At 44.8% G+C, this 17,137-nt stretch overlaps 1 protein-coding gene across 1 annotated transcript in view; it reads right to left on the bottom strand.

Annotated features, from left to right (window-relative positions):
- dnah9 (dynein, axonemal, heavy chain 9) overlaps positions 1 to 17,137 on the bottom strand; it is a 143,485-nt gene that overhangs the window by 70,660 nt on the left and 55,688 nt on the right. The window contains exons 44-52 of the mRNA XM_071409795.1: positions 13,685 to 13,787; positions 13,273 to 13,512; positions 6,399 to 6,560; positions 5,097 to 5,293; positions 4,706 to 4,868; positions 4,371 to 4,494; positions 2,248 to 2,390; positions 1,436 to 1,597; positions 1,014 to 1,247 (exon numbers count right to left, since the gene is read on the bottom strand). Of these exons, the coding sequence (XP_071265896.1) occupies positions 1,014 to 1,247; positions 1,436 to 1,597; positions 2,248 to 2,390; positions 4,371 to 4,494; positions 4,706 to 4,868; positions 5,097 to 5,293; positions 6,399 to 6,560; positions 13,273 to 13,512; positions 13,685 to 13,787 (1,528 nt within the window). The remainder of the gene's footprint in view (positions 1 to 1,013; positions 1,248 to 1,435; positions 1,598 to 2,247; positions 2,391 to 4,370; positions 4,495 to 4,705; positions 4,869 to 5,096; positions 5,294 to 6,398; positions 6,561 to 13,272; positions 13,513 to 13,684; positions 13,788 to 17,137) is intronic.

The raw sequence follows: 17,137 nt of genomic DNA, 5'->3' as shown, positions 1-17,137 counted from the left end.
AATTACAGGGTAAGTATGTACTGTAATGTATGTATGTGACCTGCTGGTGACACATTGTAATGCATTAATGCTATTCACGTTGGAGGGTGTGTGTGTGTGTGTCACCAACACTATAATTAGACTCTCCTGCGTGTGGGACTCGCTGATGTGTTCATGTCCCTTCAAGTGTTGAATCAGTGAACATACACTGAGTGTACAAAACATTAGGAACACCTAACCTAATATTGAGTTGCACCCCCATTTGCCCTCAGGACAGCCTCAATTTGTTGATGACTCTACAAGGTGTCAAAAGCGTTCCACAGGGATGCTGGCCTATGCTGACTCCAATACCTCTCACAGTTGGGTCAAGTTGTCTGGATGTCCTTTGGGTGGTGGGCTATTCTTGATACACACGTGAAACTGTTGAGCTGAAAAACCCAGCAGCGTTGCAGTTCTTGACACACTCAAACCGGTGCGCCTGGCACCTACTACCATACCCCGTTCAAAGGCACTTAAATCTTTTGTCTTGCCCATTCACCCTCTGAATGGCACATATGCACAATCCATGTCTCAATTGTCTCAAGGCTTAAAAATCCTTCTTTAACCTGTCTCCTCCCCTTCGTCTACACCGATTGAAGTGGATTTAAGAAGTGACATCAATAAGGGATCATAACTTTCACCTGGATTCACCTGGTCTATGTCATGGAAAGAGCATGTTTTGTACACTCAGTGTACAGTTCAGTACATGAAAAACATGAACGCATAAAGGTACTTATACAGGCATCAGCGTCAACTTGGTAAGGGCCTGTATGGAGGAGCACAGGTTGAGGTACTGTTGGGCTTCAGGTGAGTTAAAGGAAACATGTGAATACAGAGGAGGTAAGGTGAGAGAATATATGGAGTATATTTTTACCTGAGCGGAGGGGCTGTTGAGTTTCTACAGGCCGTTCTCCAGCCTCTCCATCTTGGTGGTTAAGGTGAAGAAGAGGCCGGTACAGTAGGTTAAGTTAGAATAAAGTAAGGTAAGATCTGACCTGAGCGGACGTGCTGTTGAGTTTCTGTAGGCCGTTCTCCAGGCGTTCCATCTTCATGGTGAGATCTCTGCTCTTATTGGCCAGCAGGCTTTGGTACAGCTTGATCTGCTCCAGGAAGGACTTGGGCGTGGTGTAGTTATAGCGCCTCTCATTGGACAGGTACTCCTTGGAGGTGTGGTTCACACTGACGTGGACGTAGGCCATGAACTTACTCACTGACTCCTTCAGCTCCGGCTGGGAGGACAACAGAGGTAGAGTCTTAGAGGTTTTATTGTGGATGATGATTACGAAAGAGAGGGAGAGAGAATGAGAGAGAAAGAAAAGTGTGAGAGAGAAAGAGAGAAACATAGAGAGCGAGAATGAGAGAGATAGAGTGGGAAAGAAAAGTGTGAGAGACAAAGTGAGAGAAGGAGAGATCTCACTTCAATATTGTCGACCTCTTGTAGGAACTTGAGGCTGACAGACTCCAGCGCCTCCTGTGGCCACTCATGGAACCAGTCAATGGCTGTACAGTTAACCACAGCTGGGAACTTCCTGCTACGCACCCTCAACTTACTGCCCACTGGAGAAAAGCACAGGGCCACCTACACACACAGAGAAACACATACACATACCGTCAGCCCACTGCCCCCAGGGGAGAAACACACAGCCACCTACCTAGCACAGGGATGAGGAATCCAGCTGTATGTGTTTATGTGCGTGCCTGTGTGTATGTGTGTCCACCTTTGTATTTGTGTGTGTGTGTGTGTTTGTGTATATGTGTGTGATCCAGCCTCTCTAAACACCGACCAATGGGACGCTACTACCCTAATTTATTCTGCTCCAAACCTCATCATAATAATAATACTGCTAACCCCTGGCCTGACGCCTTCCCTCAGACAACAGGGTATAGTGGTGGCACGATCTCATCAGGACTGTAGTCACACAGAGAGAAATGCTGGCCTACAGTTCATACCCAAACTAAAGCTCTCACAGCAATATAATAAGACTAGACCTTACTAAAAAAAATGTATCTGAAAAATGTCATGAACCTCTGAATAATATAATCTCTATGGTCTGACACAGGAGGTGGTAACAACTCAAAAGGCAAAGCTGGTTACAAAAACCTGTTTACAACCACTTCTAGACCAGTTTCATTTGAATTATTATTATTAACGTTTCTCAACTTCTTACACCGAGAGAGATATGAAATTCAAAGAAACGCTCCATGTCCCTGAACAAGACCGTTTGTCACCTTGAGCTGCCTGCGGACTCGATCGATGAAGAACTTCCAGCAGTTTTCCCGGGTGTCCATCATTCCAAGTCCTCGCACCTCGTTCCTGACGCTCCCGATGATGTTCTCCACCTCGTCATCGGGGAACAGGTCAGGAATCTCACCTGGGATAGAATATTCACATCACACAGAGACATGGTGGGTAACGTACAGTCCTGGGGGGCTACTGTGTATGCAGGTTTCTGTTCCAGACCATTACTAACATGTCACAATTTGACTACGTGGAAATGTACATTTCTAAGCGCAAGTGCCATAGATGCTACCTGTGCATCCCACATATAGGGTAACATATTGGAACACTCACATGTTGTTGAAGTATCTAAACCAATGGGGATCTCACCGATCATATAACATTCAGGCCTAAACCAATAGGGAGCTCACCTACAATAGAACGTTCAGATCTAAACCAATGGGGATCTCACCGATCATATAACATTCAGGCCTAAACCAATAGGGAGCTCACCTACAATAGAACGTTCAGATCTAAACCAATAGGGAGCTCACCTACAATAGAACGTTCAGATCTAAACCAATAGGGAGCTCACCTACAATAGAACGTTCAGATCTAAACCAATAGGGAGCTCACCTACAATAGAACATTCCGATCTAAACCAATAGGGAGCTCACCTACAATAGAACGTTCAGATCTAAACCAATAGGTAGCTCACCTACAATAGAACATTCCGATCTAAACCAATAGGGAGCTCACCTACAATAGAACATTCAGATCTAAACCAATAGGGAGCTCACCTACAATAGAACATTCAGATCTAAACCAATAGGGAGCTCACCTACAATAGAACATTCAGATCTAAACCAATAGGGAGCTCACCTACAATAGAACATTCAGATCTAAACCAATAGGGAGCTCACCTACAATAGAACATTCAGATCTAAACCAATAAGGAGCTCACCTACAATAGAACATTCAGATCTAAACCAATAGGGAGCTCACCTACAATAGAACGTTCAGATCTAAACCAATAAGGAGCTCACCTACAATAGAACATTCAGATCTAAACCAATAGGGAGCTCACCTACAATAGAACATTCAGATCTAAACCAATAGGGAGCTCACCTACAATAGAACGTTCAGATCTAAACCAATAAGGAGCTCACCTACAATAGAACATTCAGATCTAAACCAATAGGGAGCTCACCTACAATAGAACGTTCAGATCTAATCCAATAGGGAGCTCACCTACAATAGAACGTTCAGATCTAAACCAATAGGGAGCTCACCTACAATAGAACGTTCAGATCTAAACCAATAGGGAGCTCACCTACAATAGAACGTTCAGATCGATATTACAACAACAAAAAAGTTACTTCAAACAACGAACACTGTTTTCCCCCTTTGTATAATTGCACATCACTTCATGCGGGATAGAAGAGCAGAATAGGTCCTGCAAATGTCTTTTTACCATGCTGGGTGCTTTATCAACAAAACAATAACAGAATGTGCTGGGGCGAACAGTGGCACTGTTTCCTCTAACGCAGAAGGGGTGTAAACAGGAGGTAGTGACAGGCGAGGGTCCTAGTGACTGGATGACTCACATCCCTGATTTACGGTGAAGCTCTGAGCATTACTATTACAGTACTGCAACTCTCTGCGACTCACAGAGAGGAAGACAAAGAGGAGAAAAAAATCCTGTTTCTTTAGGTTTTTACTTCCATGTCTCCTCCTCATCCATCTGAATAATGGAATAGAATTGTAGTTTAGAGCTGACTTGTTAGTCTATCCGGAGGTGGACATTTGTGTTTGGCATCACCTCCAACAGTGATGCAGTAGCAGTGTTCCAGTACACTCACACAAAGCCATGGTAACTGGCTCTTCTTCTTTGTGAAAGGGAGAATTCTCCTCTCATTCATCTACATAGGCAGCTATTGGCAAGGCCAGATACAGTATATTGGAGCTCTTTATATATGGCTCTGGCTTCTCCTGCCCTACCTAATGCCAACAGAGTGACACATAGCCTTCTTTCCCAATGTCCCAGCCAACCCCAATGCCAACCCCCCTCCCCAATGTCCCAGCCAACCCCAATGCCAACCCCCCCTCCCCAATGTCCCCGTCCCAATCGTACCCGATGCCAAAAGATCGTTGACCAGAACGAGGAACTTCTCATCTGCCACCTGGGCATCAGTCATTAGCAGCACCGTGCCAACATTCTTCACGCCAGCTTTGATGTAGAGGGATGCCAGGTCAGTCTGATGGGGGGGGGGGGGGGGGGGGTGACAGGAGAGAGAGGTGTGGAGGGAGGGAGTGGAGAAGGGAGAGAGGGAGCATTTAGCTGGTCAGCTGCTAGACATAAGTTCCCAGTAGAACAGAATGGGGAACATTTGTAGTTTAAGTCATGCAATATGCAATGGTCTCGGTCAGTGCATGCAGGGGCGTGCGTGCGGGTGTGAGTGCGTGTACCTTGAGGTCAGGGATGCCGTAGCCTTTCCTGAGGGTGATTTGGAACACTTCCAGGTTGGAGATGAAGGCAGCCAATCGGGTGAGGCTCTGCTTGCCGCTGCCGCCCACGCCGACCAATAGAGCGTTACCACGTGGAGACTCCAGGATACGGTTGATACGGCAACTACAGGAGGGGGGAGAGAGAGAGGGAGGGGAATAAAGAGCAAGAGGGGAAAGAGAGAAGGACAAAAGCAGAGGTTTTAAGAAGCAATCGCCATTATTTACTGATGATACGGCATTAAAAGTGTTTCTCAGTTCATTTATTTTTTATTAGTGATATAGCAAAAGAGGGACTTATAATGGACCTATAATAAGTACATTAAAAAGCCAAATAGAGGTTTCTCCTTCCTACATGTGAGCCATAGCGTCTTCAAACAGAACCAGGTTGAGGACAGCGTTGACTTCGTTATAGCTGTCCAGCACCTCCAGTAGTGTTTTGTTGAGGGAGCTCCAGGACTGGACAGCCATGTACCGGGGCTCCCCCACCCCCGAGGCGAAGTGACAGAACATGTTCATCTCCCTGGCCTGCTCCAGCGTCTCCTCCATATCCTGAGGGGAGACACATTCTGTATGCATCCCAAATGGCCCCTTATTCCCTATTTAGCGCACTACTTTTGACCAGGGCCTGGGCTCTGGTTCAAAAGCAGTGCACTATATCGGGAATAGTGTGCCATTTAGGACAGAGCCTCAGTTACCTACAGTGGAACGGTTAAATGGAATCAGTCTGGACAGGGAGGAACTCAGCATTCAGCAAACAAAACATTTCCTGGAGTAGGCTACTCTGTGTTCACTTTTACTAGTTATGTTTAACACTTCAATTATTTATGATAGCAGGATGTTTCTAAACGTAGGCCTCTGTTTGAGGAAATGTACATTCCTACAGTGTATTCCCTAAGACTCAGTTCATCTGAGGGGAACTGTGATAACTTTCTCCTGTCTCTATCTCATTAGAGAACACTTGAAAACGACTAGCTGACATGCCGGAACCGGAGCTTTATATTTTGGTGGTGTGTGTGTGTTCCCTCGCTGCAAAAAAGTGTGTGTGTGATCAACTTGAGGGTGTGTGTGTGTGTCTGCGTGCATTCCCCTGTGTGTGTAGGTGTCAGTTCCCTGGCTGTAAGCATGAACAGTGTGTTTGTGATAAAGTCAGGAGGGTAGGGAGTCAGGGCACAGCGGTCAGAAAACCATTAAAATGTTTTCCAATTTGCTGGGCTGGTGGCCCAGGCCCTGACAGTCAGACCCTTCTCCTGATTACTATTCTCTCCATTCCCCTCCTCTTCCCTCTCCTCGCTGCGCTGGTCACTGATGTCCGGCCTCCGACTCTGAGCAGGCTGTCTAATGATTTCCCCCCTCCACCTCTTGCTCCGTCTTCCTCTGCTGAACTTGGTAAAACTCTCTCCCCAACAGTGTGTATGTGTGTGTGAGTCAGAGTGTGTTTGCATGCCTGTGTGTGAAGTGTGTGTGTGTGAAATGTGTGTGCCCGTGCTGGTGTCTGTGGGTGTACGTCCATGTGCGTGCCTGCGTGTGTGTGTGCCTGTGGGTGTGTGCCTGCGTGTGTGTGCCTGTGCGTGTGTGTAGGGGTGTACGTCCACGTGCTTGCCTGCGTGTGTGTCTCTATTTCTTTGGGTGTAACTTGGTAAAACTCTCTCCTTACCTCATAGAACTTTTTCACAGTGTCTGCCTGCAGCTTATCAAAGGCCTGTGTGTCTCTGTCCTCCACCATCTTGTCTCTGTAGACACGGTTGGACTCATGGAGGTAGATCTTCACCAGATCCACAGGACCCCTCAGACACTCACTGGTGCAGAACAGAATACCCTGGACAAGACAGGAGGCAGATAAAGTCAGGTTATACCGTAAAAAGGTAAGGTAAACGTGGGTAAGTCGATAGCTGTTGGGGCTAAATGCTGGTAGAAAGGGAGTGAGAGAAAGTAAGACCAGGGGTTTATGTAAGTAAAAAAATTAATCAATGGGACTTCTTGGTTTGATTTCATGTATATATTCTGAGCAATCACTGTTTAAGAGACAAATATTTCATAAAAGTAAGACTATTTATCATACTTTTCTCTTCACAAGCTAAACCCTGGCATCTCCAACACGTTCCCAAATGAACTGAATGACATAAACTTCAGATCAATCAAATAATACCTTCCAACAGATGAATGTCTAACTAATCTAAGATGATATGCTTTGCTCTGGATGAGCTAAACACTAACATTGTCCCACAGGGGAAGACTAGAACTCATCCATGTCTCAGTGTAATCCCATCTCCTCTCCCAGCAGCTGTCCTAGCATGAGGAATAGGCCCGGTGAAGCTCCGGCACTGTTTGTCCCTTTCTGCGGCCCGTCACCGAGGGAGAAAAAACACAAACTAACAGATGCTGTGTGCTCCAGGCAGCAGGACGTATGCAAATCAACGTCGTCGTCATCACCTCGCGTGTTACAGCCAACTGAATCCGATCTGATGATGACTGTCGTAACGGAGTGCGTTGGAGGTGTCTGTGTAATATCTTCCTCTCCTTTTCCTCCAGTCATCCTTTGGCAGCCGGGGGGGCCACCACCCCTCTTCCCCCTCTATCATTGTCCACAGAAGAGAGGGATGGGTATGAGTCAGAGCCTTCAGACTGTTCTCTCTGCTACCGATGCACCAAGTCTAGGACCAGCCTCTACCCCCAAGCCATAAGACTGCTAAACAGTTAGTCATCAAATGCGCTGATGTTACTGTTTACTATCTATCCTGTTGCCTAGTCACTTTTTTCCAACCTACATGTACAAGTCAACCTCAATTACTGGTACCCCGTGTATATAGCCAAGTTATCGTTACTCATTGTGTATTTATTCCTTGTGTTATACTTTTTCTATTATATATATATATATTATTTTCTCTCTGCATTATTGGGAAGGGCCCGTAAGTAAGCATTTCACTGCTAGTCTACAACTGTTGTTTACAAAGCATGTGACAAATACAATTTGATTTGATTTCGTCTGAGGCTTGTTTCCACTCCTCTCTGCCGAGCAGTCGCTCTGGGTTCCAAACAACGCCTCTCCTCCTCGCTGGTTAACTACTACAGCTATCTCCAGCTCAGCGGACTGGGCTTTCTATGTTAGACAGACAGTACAATTAGGGTTGCACATTGGGGAATATTCAGGGGTGAAACTTTCCGTGGAAATTAACGGGAATTAACGGAAATATATGCACATTTATATTCATACCATTTAAATGTAGATTTTTTTTGCATTGGATATATTTACTATATCATATGGAGACAGAAACATAAACATTTTACCTTATCATAAGTAGACATAATTGCAAATTATGAAATCCTGACAATAGAAATAAAATAAAATATTTAGTTACGAATTGAACTTTAATTAAATGAGTTGACACTTCTCATGGAATGATTTCACTGAACAACAAAAGAAAGGGAATATTGAATGATCCCCATCACATCTCCCAAAAACGTTTTCAACATATTATCTGTAAAATGATAGTCTAGAAACTAAAGCTTTGGTTGTCTTCCTCTCAGACTTCCATGTCTTCTCCCTGGACCTCCTCAATGTCCAGCTCTTGAACATCAGACTCTGAGGCCTCATCTTCACTGTCACTTTCCAACCTTGTTGGGGATGGCTCGTTGTCAGGCTCAAAAAGCCTCAAATTTGCCCGGATGGCCACCAATTTTTCAACCCTTGTATTGGTCAACCTGTTGCATGCTTTGGTGTGTGTGTGTTCCCAAACAAGGACCAGTTGCGCACTGAGGCGGCTGATGTTGGTGGGATTTAGAGGATGACGGATGCAACAGGGGAAAGAGCCTCAGATCCACAAAGTCCCTTCCACCAGGTGGCTGATGAGATACAGTATGTTGGCACGACTGCCATATTGCATCTCCATCCCAAAGCCCTTGCTTGGAAGTGTACTTCGCCAGATTGCCAAGAACCTTTCCCTCATCCGGGCCAAGGTGGCGAGACCTGGTAGTGATGACACCATAGGCCTTGTTGATCTCTGCACCAGACAGGATGCTCTTGCCAGCGTACTTGGGGTGCAACATGTATGCTGCGGCGTGTATGGGCTTCAGGCAGAAGTCTTCACGCTTTTTGATGTATTTCAGAACAGCAGTTTCCTCTGCTTGGAGCAACAGTGAAGTGGGCAGGGCAGTACGGATTTCTTCTCTTACATCTGCAAGCAGAGTCTGAACATCAGACAGGGTGGCCTTGTCTCCGTAAATCCGCGCAATGGCTACTGCTACAGGTTTCAAGAGTTTCAGGCTGCTTACCACTCTCTCCCAAAATAGTTCATTCAGGAGGATCCTCTTGATGGGGCTGTCCATATCGGCAGACTGTGATATGGCCATTTCTTGGAGAGACTCCTTCCCCTCCAGGAAACTGTCAAATATGATGACAACACCACCCCAACGAGTGTTGCCGGGCAGCTTCAATGTGGTGCTTTTATTCTTCTCACTTTGCTTGGTGAGGTAGATTGCTGCTATAACTTGATGCCCCTTCACATACCTAACCATTTCCTTAGCTCTCTTGTAGAGGGTATCCATTGTTTTCAGTACCATGATGTCCTTGAGGAGCAGATTCAATGCATGAACAGCACAGCCAATGGGTGTGATGTGAGGGTAGGACTCCTCCAACTTAGACCAAGCAGCCTTCATGTTCGCAGCATTGTCTGTCACCAGTGCAAGTACCTTCTGTGGTCTAAGGTCATTGATGACTGCCTTCAGCTCATCTGCAATGTAGAGACCGGTGTGTCTGTTGTCCCTTGTGTCTGTGCTCTTGTAGAATACTGGTTAAGGGGTGGAGATGATGTAGTTAATTATTATTTGCCCATGAACATTCGACCACCCATCAGAGATGATTGCAATACAGTCTTCTTTCTCTATGATTTGCTTGACCTTCACTTGAACTCTGTTGAACTCTGCATCCAGCAAATACGTAGATAAAGCATGTCTGGTTGGAGGGGTGTATGCTGGGAAAAGAACATTCAGAAATCTCTCCCAATACGCATTGCCTGTGAGCATCAGAGGTGAACCAGTTGCATACACAGCAAGACATTCATCAGCATTTCTCTGACTACGTTCCTCCATTGAGTCAAAAAACGTCTGATTCCAGGAGGACCATGAGCTGTTGCTAACGATAAGGTGTCTGATTCATCATTTTCACTTCGAATAGAAGTAGAGGGTCTTTTGTCAGAGGTTGCTTGTCGTGAGCTTGAGGGAACTTTTTGCACTTGGCCAGATGATTCTGCATCTTTGTTGCATTCTTCACATATGATTTGGCACAGTATTTGCAGATGTACACAGCTTTTCCTTCTACATTAGCTGCAGTGAAATGTCTCCACACATCAGATTTTTTTGTGGCGTTTTCCTGTAAAGATTAGAAAAGTTAGATTAAACAACTCTTTTGTAAGATAAATGTTTTAAAATGAAACGTATGGAAATAGGTTAATTAACACTGCTCAGTTAGTAGGCTCAAGCAAGCTAAAACCCACATGGTAGCAAAAACTAACTAGCAGAAATTGTTAACAAATTAGAAATGATTTAAACACACTTTGCTGTAGGCTACTATTTACTAGTTAACAAAAAATAATGTCTGCCATATGCAATCTATTCACCCCACCCAGTATTGTAATCAAAACTTACCAGAAAGCATGTAGTCCTTGGCTCAGACATTGTAGTAGTGTTGGCTCAATAGCATCTCAGTAGTGTGCAAGATCTTGAGAATCATGTGATGGAAGAGTGCACTGCACATGTGATGGAAGAATGCACTGTGCATGCAGAGGGTTGCAATTCCATTGAATTGGGGATAGTTTAACCAAAATATGCCACAAGACCTAGAATTGCCTTATGTGTATCTCACAAAAAAAGGTTCACTGTTATAAGCTAACGTTTTTGAGAAATTTGGAAAATTTCTGGAAAAATGCTGGAAATATCCTGGAAAGTTTCTGACCCTTTGCAACCCTAAGTACAATACAGTAGATGGAGTTCTCTCTCCTAACCATGCTGACATAACTTTCTCTCATCTCTCCTGCTCTCTTCCCTCCTTTTCTGCTTCCCTCCTCCCCCTCTCCTACCCATCGCTCTTCTTCTACCTTGTTCTCTCTTTCCCTCATTCCCACTCTCCTTCTGTTCTACCAGAGCTCATTTAGGGTGATGTTCGCCAGACAGATCCCTGTTATGCCCGCTGGCCATGTACAGCAGAAAAACAAACGATAGACAGCGTTCCTAACGGTCTGGTGCTGTGAAATGCAGTTCTCTCACAACACATCCCTATAGGAACATAGACTGTTTTTCTTGTCCTATTAGCAGGGATTTGGCTACTGGCATCTAGTTAACTATCAAACATCAACATGTCCCCATAGGATGATGGTGTTTCTGTCATCATATTAAGCTGGATCTGGCTTTGAGTTGTTGTCAGTGAAGTAACTATGAAAACTTGACAAACACTACCAAAGTGTTTAGTGATAGCCTTGTGGTTGTATTTCAATCAATAAGGGACGGAGAGAAACCAAAGAGTGACACAAAGAGGAGAGAGGAATACCGGAGAAAAGAACTGATCATTTCTTGTGACATCAATTCAACCTTGTGACAACTACCTTGAGGAGTGTAATTATTGGAAAATATTAGGATTTCTGGTGAAGAGAAGAAAGGCTTAGATACTACCTTGAATGTTGTCTGAACAGTTCTCTTGAAAATGTTGTAACAAAGTGTTTTCCCCCGTTAGGTTCCTCAGCTTGGTTTTCCTCATTAGAGCTGATGATAATGAGGCAGTAGTCGCCTTGGGCTGATTGTACCAGTGTTCCAGTGTTTACAAAGATACTAAACTAACTGCTGCTTCATTAAAAGTCACCAAACTAATTTTCCTTAGGTAAACCTCTTCAGAAAGAATCCACATTTCGCAAATTTTAATGAACACAAGAGGACAGCAAAATTGCAATAGAATAAATACTATGACGTAATGGTAAGCACCAACACAATAGGACCTGCGTGGCTATTGCGCTAAAGATACTTACTAGTCCTCACTTCGTCTGACTAGCTATTTCAAATAACAAGTTTGGGGCACACAATATGTCTGAAGACACTAAGACGATTTGTAAACTTTCAGGAGCTTAATTTGTAAATTAAAGAACTTTCCATTCTTAAAAACAGTGAGGACAAGCAGACAAGATGGAATGTGGACTAGAGTGTGTGAGCAGGCTGTGTCTCTTCAACCCTGTGTAGCTAGCTATCCTCAGGCCCTGGAGCTAGTTAGCAGCTGAATAGTGAAGACATATGGAGAGAAAAGTTCAAAAGAGAACTATGGGCTGTGTCTGAGCCCCATCTCACTTTCTCCTTATTACCCCAGCTGAAAAACAACAAGGATTCATCCTGCGCTCTCTCTCTCCTTTTGTCCCACCTTTCTCCCACACTCTCTACCGGCTTGACACCAGGGACACAACACAGACCCTTTAGAATGCAGGCTTCACCAAAACACACAGCACTGAGACTCTTCAAAGTTCAAAAGCTAAGTTTAATGAGTTCTACCCCCATCAGGACTCTGCTATTGAAATCAATGCTGTACTGTCATCAACGTTGATTAAAGGTCTAAAAGGTAACATAAAGGGGTCAGCAGGGCTGGAGTCTATGGTCTGTAATTATAGATAATAAACGCTCTAGTGTTGAATCTATGGTCCCTCATCGTTAAAGGTGAGGTTAGAATAATTCTAATAGCTCAACCTCAACTCATTATAATTGCTAAACCTAAACTCTTAGATTTAAGGCTAATAATGATGAATAACTGAGAACCTGTTCTTTTGAAGTATGACTTACTGTACATTCCGACGTTCTGTATGCACATTTTATAAGAGGATAAGGGTGTGACTTGAAACAGTTCCAAGGCTTGGAGGTCTCAGGGAAGGAATTATGAAAACTAAAGTACTATGGTTGAATGGCTTAGAGTATTAATTATGTATTGGTGCTTGTATTAAATGAGAGTCTTTGCCCCCCTGGAATCGCTGAGGATCGTGACAGAAAAATATTGCGCATAAGCTTCTCTCTCATGACAGCTTTAGAGGTTACAGTATAATATAATATTCATTTAAATACATTAAATCGTTACAAACACCCCTGAGAGCAAATCCATTCTTCTCTCTTTTTCTGCAAATTTCAGCCTTATTTCTCTACACTAGGCACACCTTACTAAATCAATAATCATTTAGATGAGAAATTAGTTACAGTACTTTAACTTTTACCGCCTGGGGTGCAATAAAACTCTACCAAACCAAACTTTGATACAGTATATTAAAAAAGTAAAAGAGCTGGGTTTTGAGTGCACATGCCAAATCATTTAACTGGTGGTGTTTTAATGGAACGATTCATGAATGAAGGAGAACATGCCCTAGGTCTTAGTTTTGAGTGTACAGTACCAGCTTCAGTAACTGAACATTTGCATCAATGTAAAAAATGTCACCAGGGATAGTAAATTGTAAATGTGTGTGTGTGTGTGTGTGTGTGTGCGCCCGTCAATCCATTCATTCATTTGCATTCATCACCTGGAATATGTTGGAGAGGTCTCGGAGGTTAAAGATGTAGTGGAACTTGACAGCGGTGGGCAGGAAGGTGGAGGTGAGTCTCTGATGGAGGGCCAGAGCTAGCTGGACCAGGGTAGGACAGCTCTTCTGCAGGGCAGCACTGAAGCCCTCTCCCCTGAGGTGCTGAGAGAGGATGGAACTGTAGATGGTGCTAAGAGCCTCCGCTCCAGGGAAGGACAAGGCAAACACTGAGAAGTGACGCTACAAAGAGAAATGGAGAAAAATAAAAATGATGTGTATATGTATAGAGGTTTATAATTATGCTAATGAAACGTTGCAATAGAGACAACGGGACATCATCAGATGTGCATGCATGTGTGTGAGTGCATGCACGTTTGTCTGTGCTTGTTTGTAAGCGTGTCTGTGTGTGTACCTGTAGTCGTGGGTTAATGGTGAAGCTGCCTGCCGTAGGGTTCATGCAGGACACGTACTGCACACTGTGGACCTCTTTCAGCAGCAGCTTACTCCTGTCATACCTTGACACACACACACAGTCTTGTTTAACTAACCTTGTGGGGACACACAATTTATAAGCATTCAAAATCCTATTTTCCCTAACCCCTAACCCTAACTTAACCCCAAAACCTAATCTAATCTAAACCCAAATCCTAAACCTAACTCCTAACCCCAAACCTAATTCTAACCATAACACTAATTATACCTTAACCCTAAACCCCCAAGAAATATACTGAAAAAATATATAAACGCAACATTTTCAATGATTTTACTGAGTATACTGATATTTATTTTTATTTTTTTTATTTCACCTTTATTTAACCAGGTAGGCTAGTTGAGAACAAGTTCTCATTTGCAACTGCGACCTGGCCAAGATAAAGCATAGCAGTGTGAACAGACAACACAGAGTTACACATGGAGTAAACAATAAACAAGTCAATAACATGGTAGAAAAAAAGAGAATCTATATACAATGTGTGCAAAAGGCATGAGGTAGGCAATAAATCGAATAATTACAATTTAGCAGATTAACACTGGAGTGATAAATCATCAGATGATCATGTGCAAGAAGAGATACTGGTGTGCAAAAGAGCAGAAAAGTAAATAAATAAAAGCAGTATGGGGGGTGAGGTAGGTAAATTGGGTGGGTAGTTTACAGATGGACTATGTACAGCTGCAGCGATCGGTTAGCTGCTCGGATAGCAGATTTTTAAAGTTGTTGAGGGAGATAAAAGTCTCCAACTTCAGAGATTTTTGCAATTCGTTCCAGTCGCAGGCAGCAGAGAACTGGAAGGAAAGGCGTCCAAATGAGGTTTTGGCTTTAGGGATGATCAGTGAGATACACCTGCTGGAGCGCGTGTTGCGGGTGGGTGTAGCCATCGTGACCAGTGAACTGAGATAAGGCGGCACTTTACCTAGCATAGCCTTGTAGATGACCTGGAGCCAGTGGGTCTGACGACGAACATGTAGCGAGGGCCAGCCGACTAGGGCATACAGGTCGCAGTGGTGGGTCGTATAAGGTGCTTTAGTAACAAAACGAATGGCACTGTGATAAACTGCATCCAGTTTGCTGAGTAGAGTATTGGAAGCTATTTTGTAGATGACATCGCCGAAGTCGAGGATCGGTAGGATAGTCAGTTTTACTAGGGTAAGTTTGGCGGCGTGAGTGAAGGAGGCTTTGTTGCGGAATAGAAAGCCGATTCTTGATTTGATTTTGGATTGGAGATGTTTGATATGAGTCTGGAAGGAGAGTTTGCAGTCTAGCCAGACACCTAGGTACTTATAGATGTCCACATATTCTAGGTCGGAACCGTCCAGGGTGGTGATGCTAGTCGGGCGTGCGGGTGCAGGCAGCGAACGGTTGAAAAGCATGCATTTGGTTTTACTAGCGTTTAAGAGCAGTTGGAGGCCACGGAAGGAGTGTTGTATGGCATTGAAGCTCGTTTGGAGGTTAGATAGCACAGTGTCCAAGGAAGGGCCGGAAGTATATAGAATGGTGTCGTCTGCGTAGAGGTGGATCAGGGAATCGCCCGCAGCAAGAGCAACATCATTGATGTATACAGAGAAAAGAGTCGGCCCGAGAATTGAACCCTGTGGTACCCCCATAGAGACTGCCAGAGGACCGGACAACATGCCCTCCGATTTGACACACTGAACTCTGTCTGCAAAGTAGTTGGTGAACCAGGCAAGGCAGTCATTAGAAAAACCGAGGCTACTGAGTCTGCCGATAAGAATATGGTGATTGACAGAGTCGAAAGCCTTGGCCAGGTCGATGAAGACGGCTGCACAGTAATGTCTTTTATCGATGGCGGTTATGATATCGTTTAGTACCTTGAGCGTGGCTGAGGTGCACCCGTGACCGGCTCGGAAACCGGATTGCACAGCGGAGAAGGTACGGTGGGATTCGAGATGGTCAGTGATCTGTTTGTTGACTTGGCTTTCGAAGACCTTAGATAGGCAGGGCAGGATGGATATAGGTCTGTAACAGTTTGGGTCCAGGGTGTCTCCCCCTTTGAAGAGGGGGATGACCGCGGCAGCTTTCCAATCCTTGGGGATCTCAGATGATACGAAGGAGAGGTTGAACAGGCTGGTGATAGGGGGTGCGACAATGGCGGCGGACAGTTTCAGAAATAGGGGGTCCAGATTGTCAAGCCCAGCTGATTTGTATGGGTCCAGGTTTTCCAGCTCTTTCAGAACATCTGCTATCTGGATTTGGGTAAAGGAGAAGCTGGGGAGGCTTGGGCGAGTAGCAGCGGGGGGGGCGGGGCTGTTGGCCAAGGTTGGAGTCGCCAGGAGGAAGGCATGGCCAGCCATTGAGAAATGCTTGTTGAAGTCTTCGATTATCACGGATTTATCGGTGGTGACCGTGTTACCTAGCCTCAGTGCAGTGGGCAGCTGGGAGGAGGTGCTCTTGTTCTCCATGGACTTTACAGTATCCCAGAACTTTTTGGAGTTAGAGCTACAGGATGCAAATTTCTGCTTGAAAAAGCTGGCCTTTGCTTTCCTGACTGACTGCGTGTATTGGTTCCTGACTTCCCTGAACAGTTGCATATCGCGGGGGCTCTTCGATGCTATTGCAGTTCGCCACAGGATGTTTTTGTGCTGGTCGAGGGCAGTCAGGTCTGGAGTGAACCAAGGGCTATATCTGTTCTTGGTTCTGCATTTTTTGAACGGAGCATGCTTGTCTAATATGGTGAGGAAGTAACATTTAAAGAATGACCAGGCATCCTCAACTGACGGGATGAGGTCAATATCCTTCCAGGGTACCCGGGCCAGGTCGATTAGAAAGGCCTGCTCGCAGAAGTGTTTTAGGGAGCGTTTGACAGTGATGAGGGGTGGTCGTTTGACCGCGGACCCGTGGCGGATACAGGCAATGAGGCAGTGATCGCTGAGATCTTGATTGAAGACAGCAGAGGTGTATTTGGAGGTCAGGTTGGTCAGGATAATGTCTATTAGGGTGCGCATGTTTACGGATTTAGGGTTGTACCTGGTGGGTTCCTTGATGATTTGTGTGAGATTGAGGGCATCAAGCTTGGATTGTAGGACTGCCGGGGTGTTAAGCATATCCCAGTTTAGGTCACCTAACAGAACAAACTCTGAAGCTAGATGGGGAGCGATCAATTCACAGATGGTGTCCAGGGCACAGCTGGGAGCTGAGGGGGGTCGGTAGCAGGCGGCAACAGTGAGAGACTTATTTCTGGAGAGATTAATTTTTAAAATTAGAAGTTCGAACTGTTTGGGCATAGACCTGGAAAGTATGACAGAACTTTGCAGGCTATCTCTGCAGTAGATTGCAACTCCTCCCCCTTTGGCAGTTCTATCTTGACGGAAAGTGTTATAGTTGGGTATGGAAATCTCAGAATTTTTGGTG

This window comes from Salvelinus alpinus, chromosome 7, assembly GCF_045679555.1.
Source record: "Salvelinus alpinus chromosome 7, SLU_Salpinus.1, whole genome shotgun sequence".
In the NCBI taxonomy this organism is placed as follows: Eukaryota; Metazoa; Chordata; class Actinopteri; order Salmoniformes; family Salmonidae; genus Salvelinus; species Salvelinus alpinus.
The sequence above is the reverse complement of the archived record's forward strand: the minus strand, read 5'-3'. Positions and strand labels throughout refer to the sequence as shown.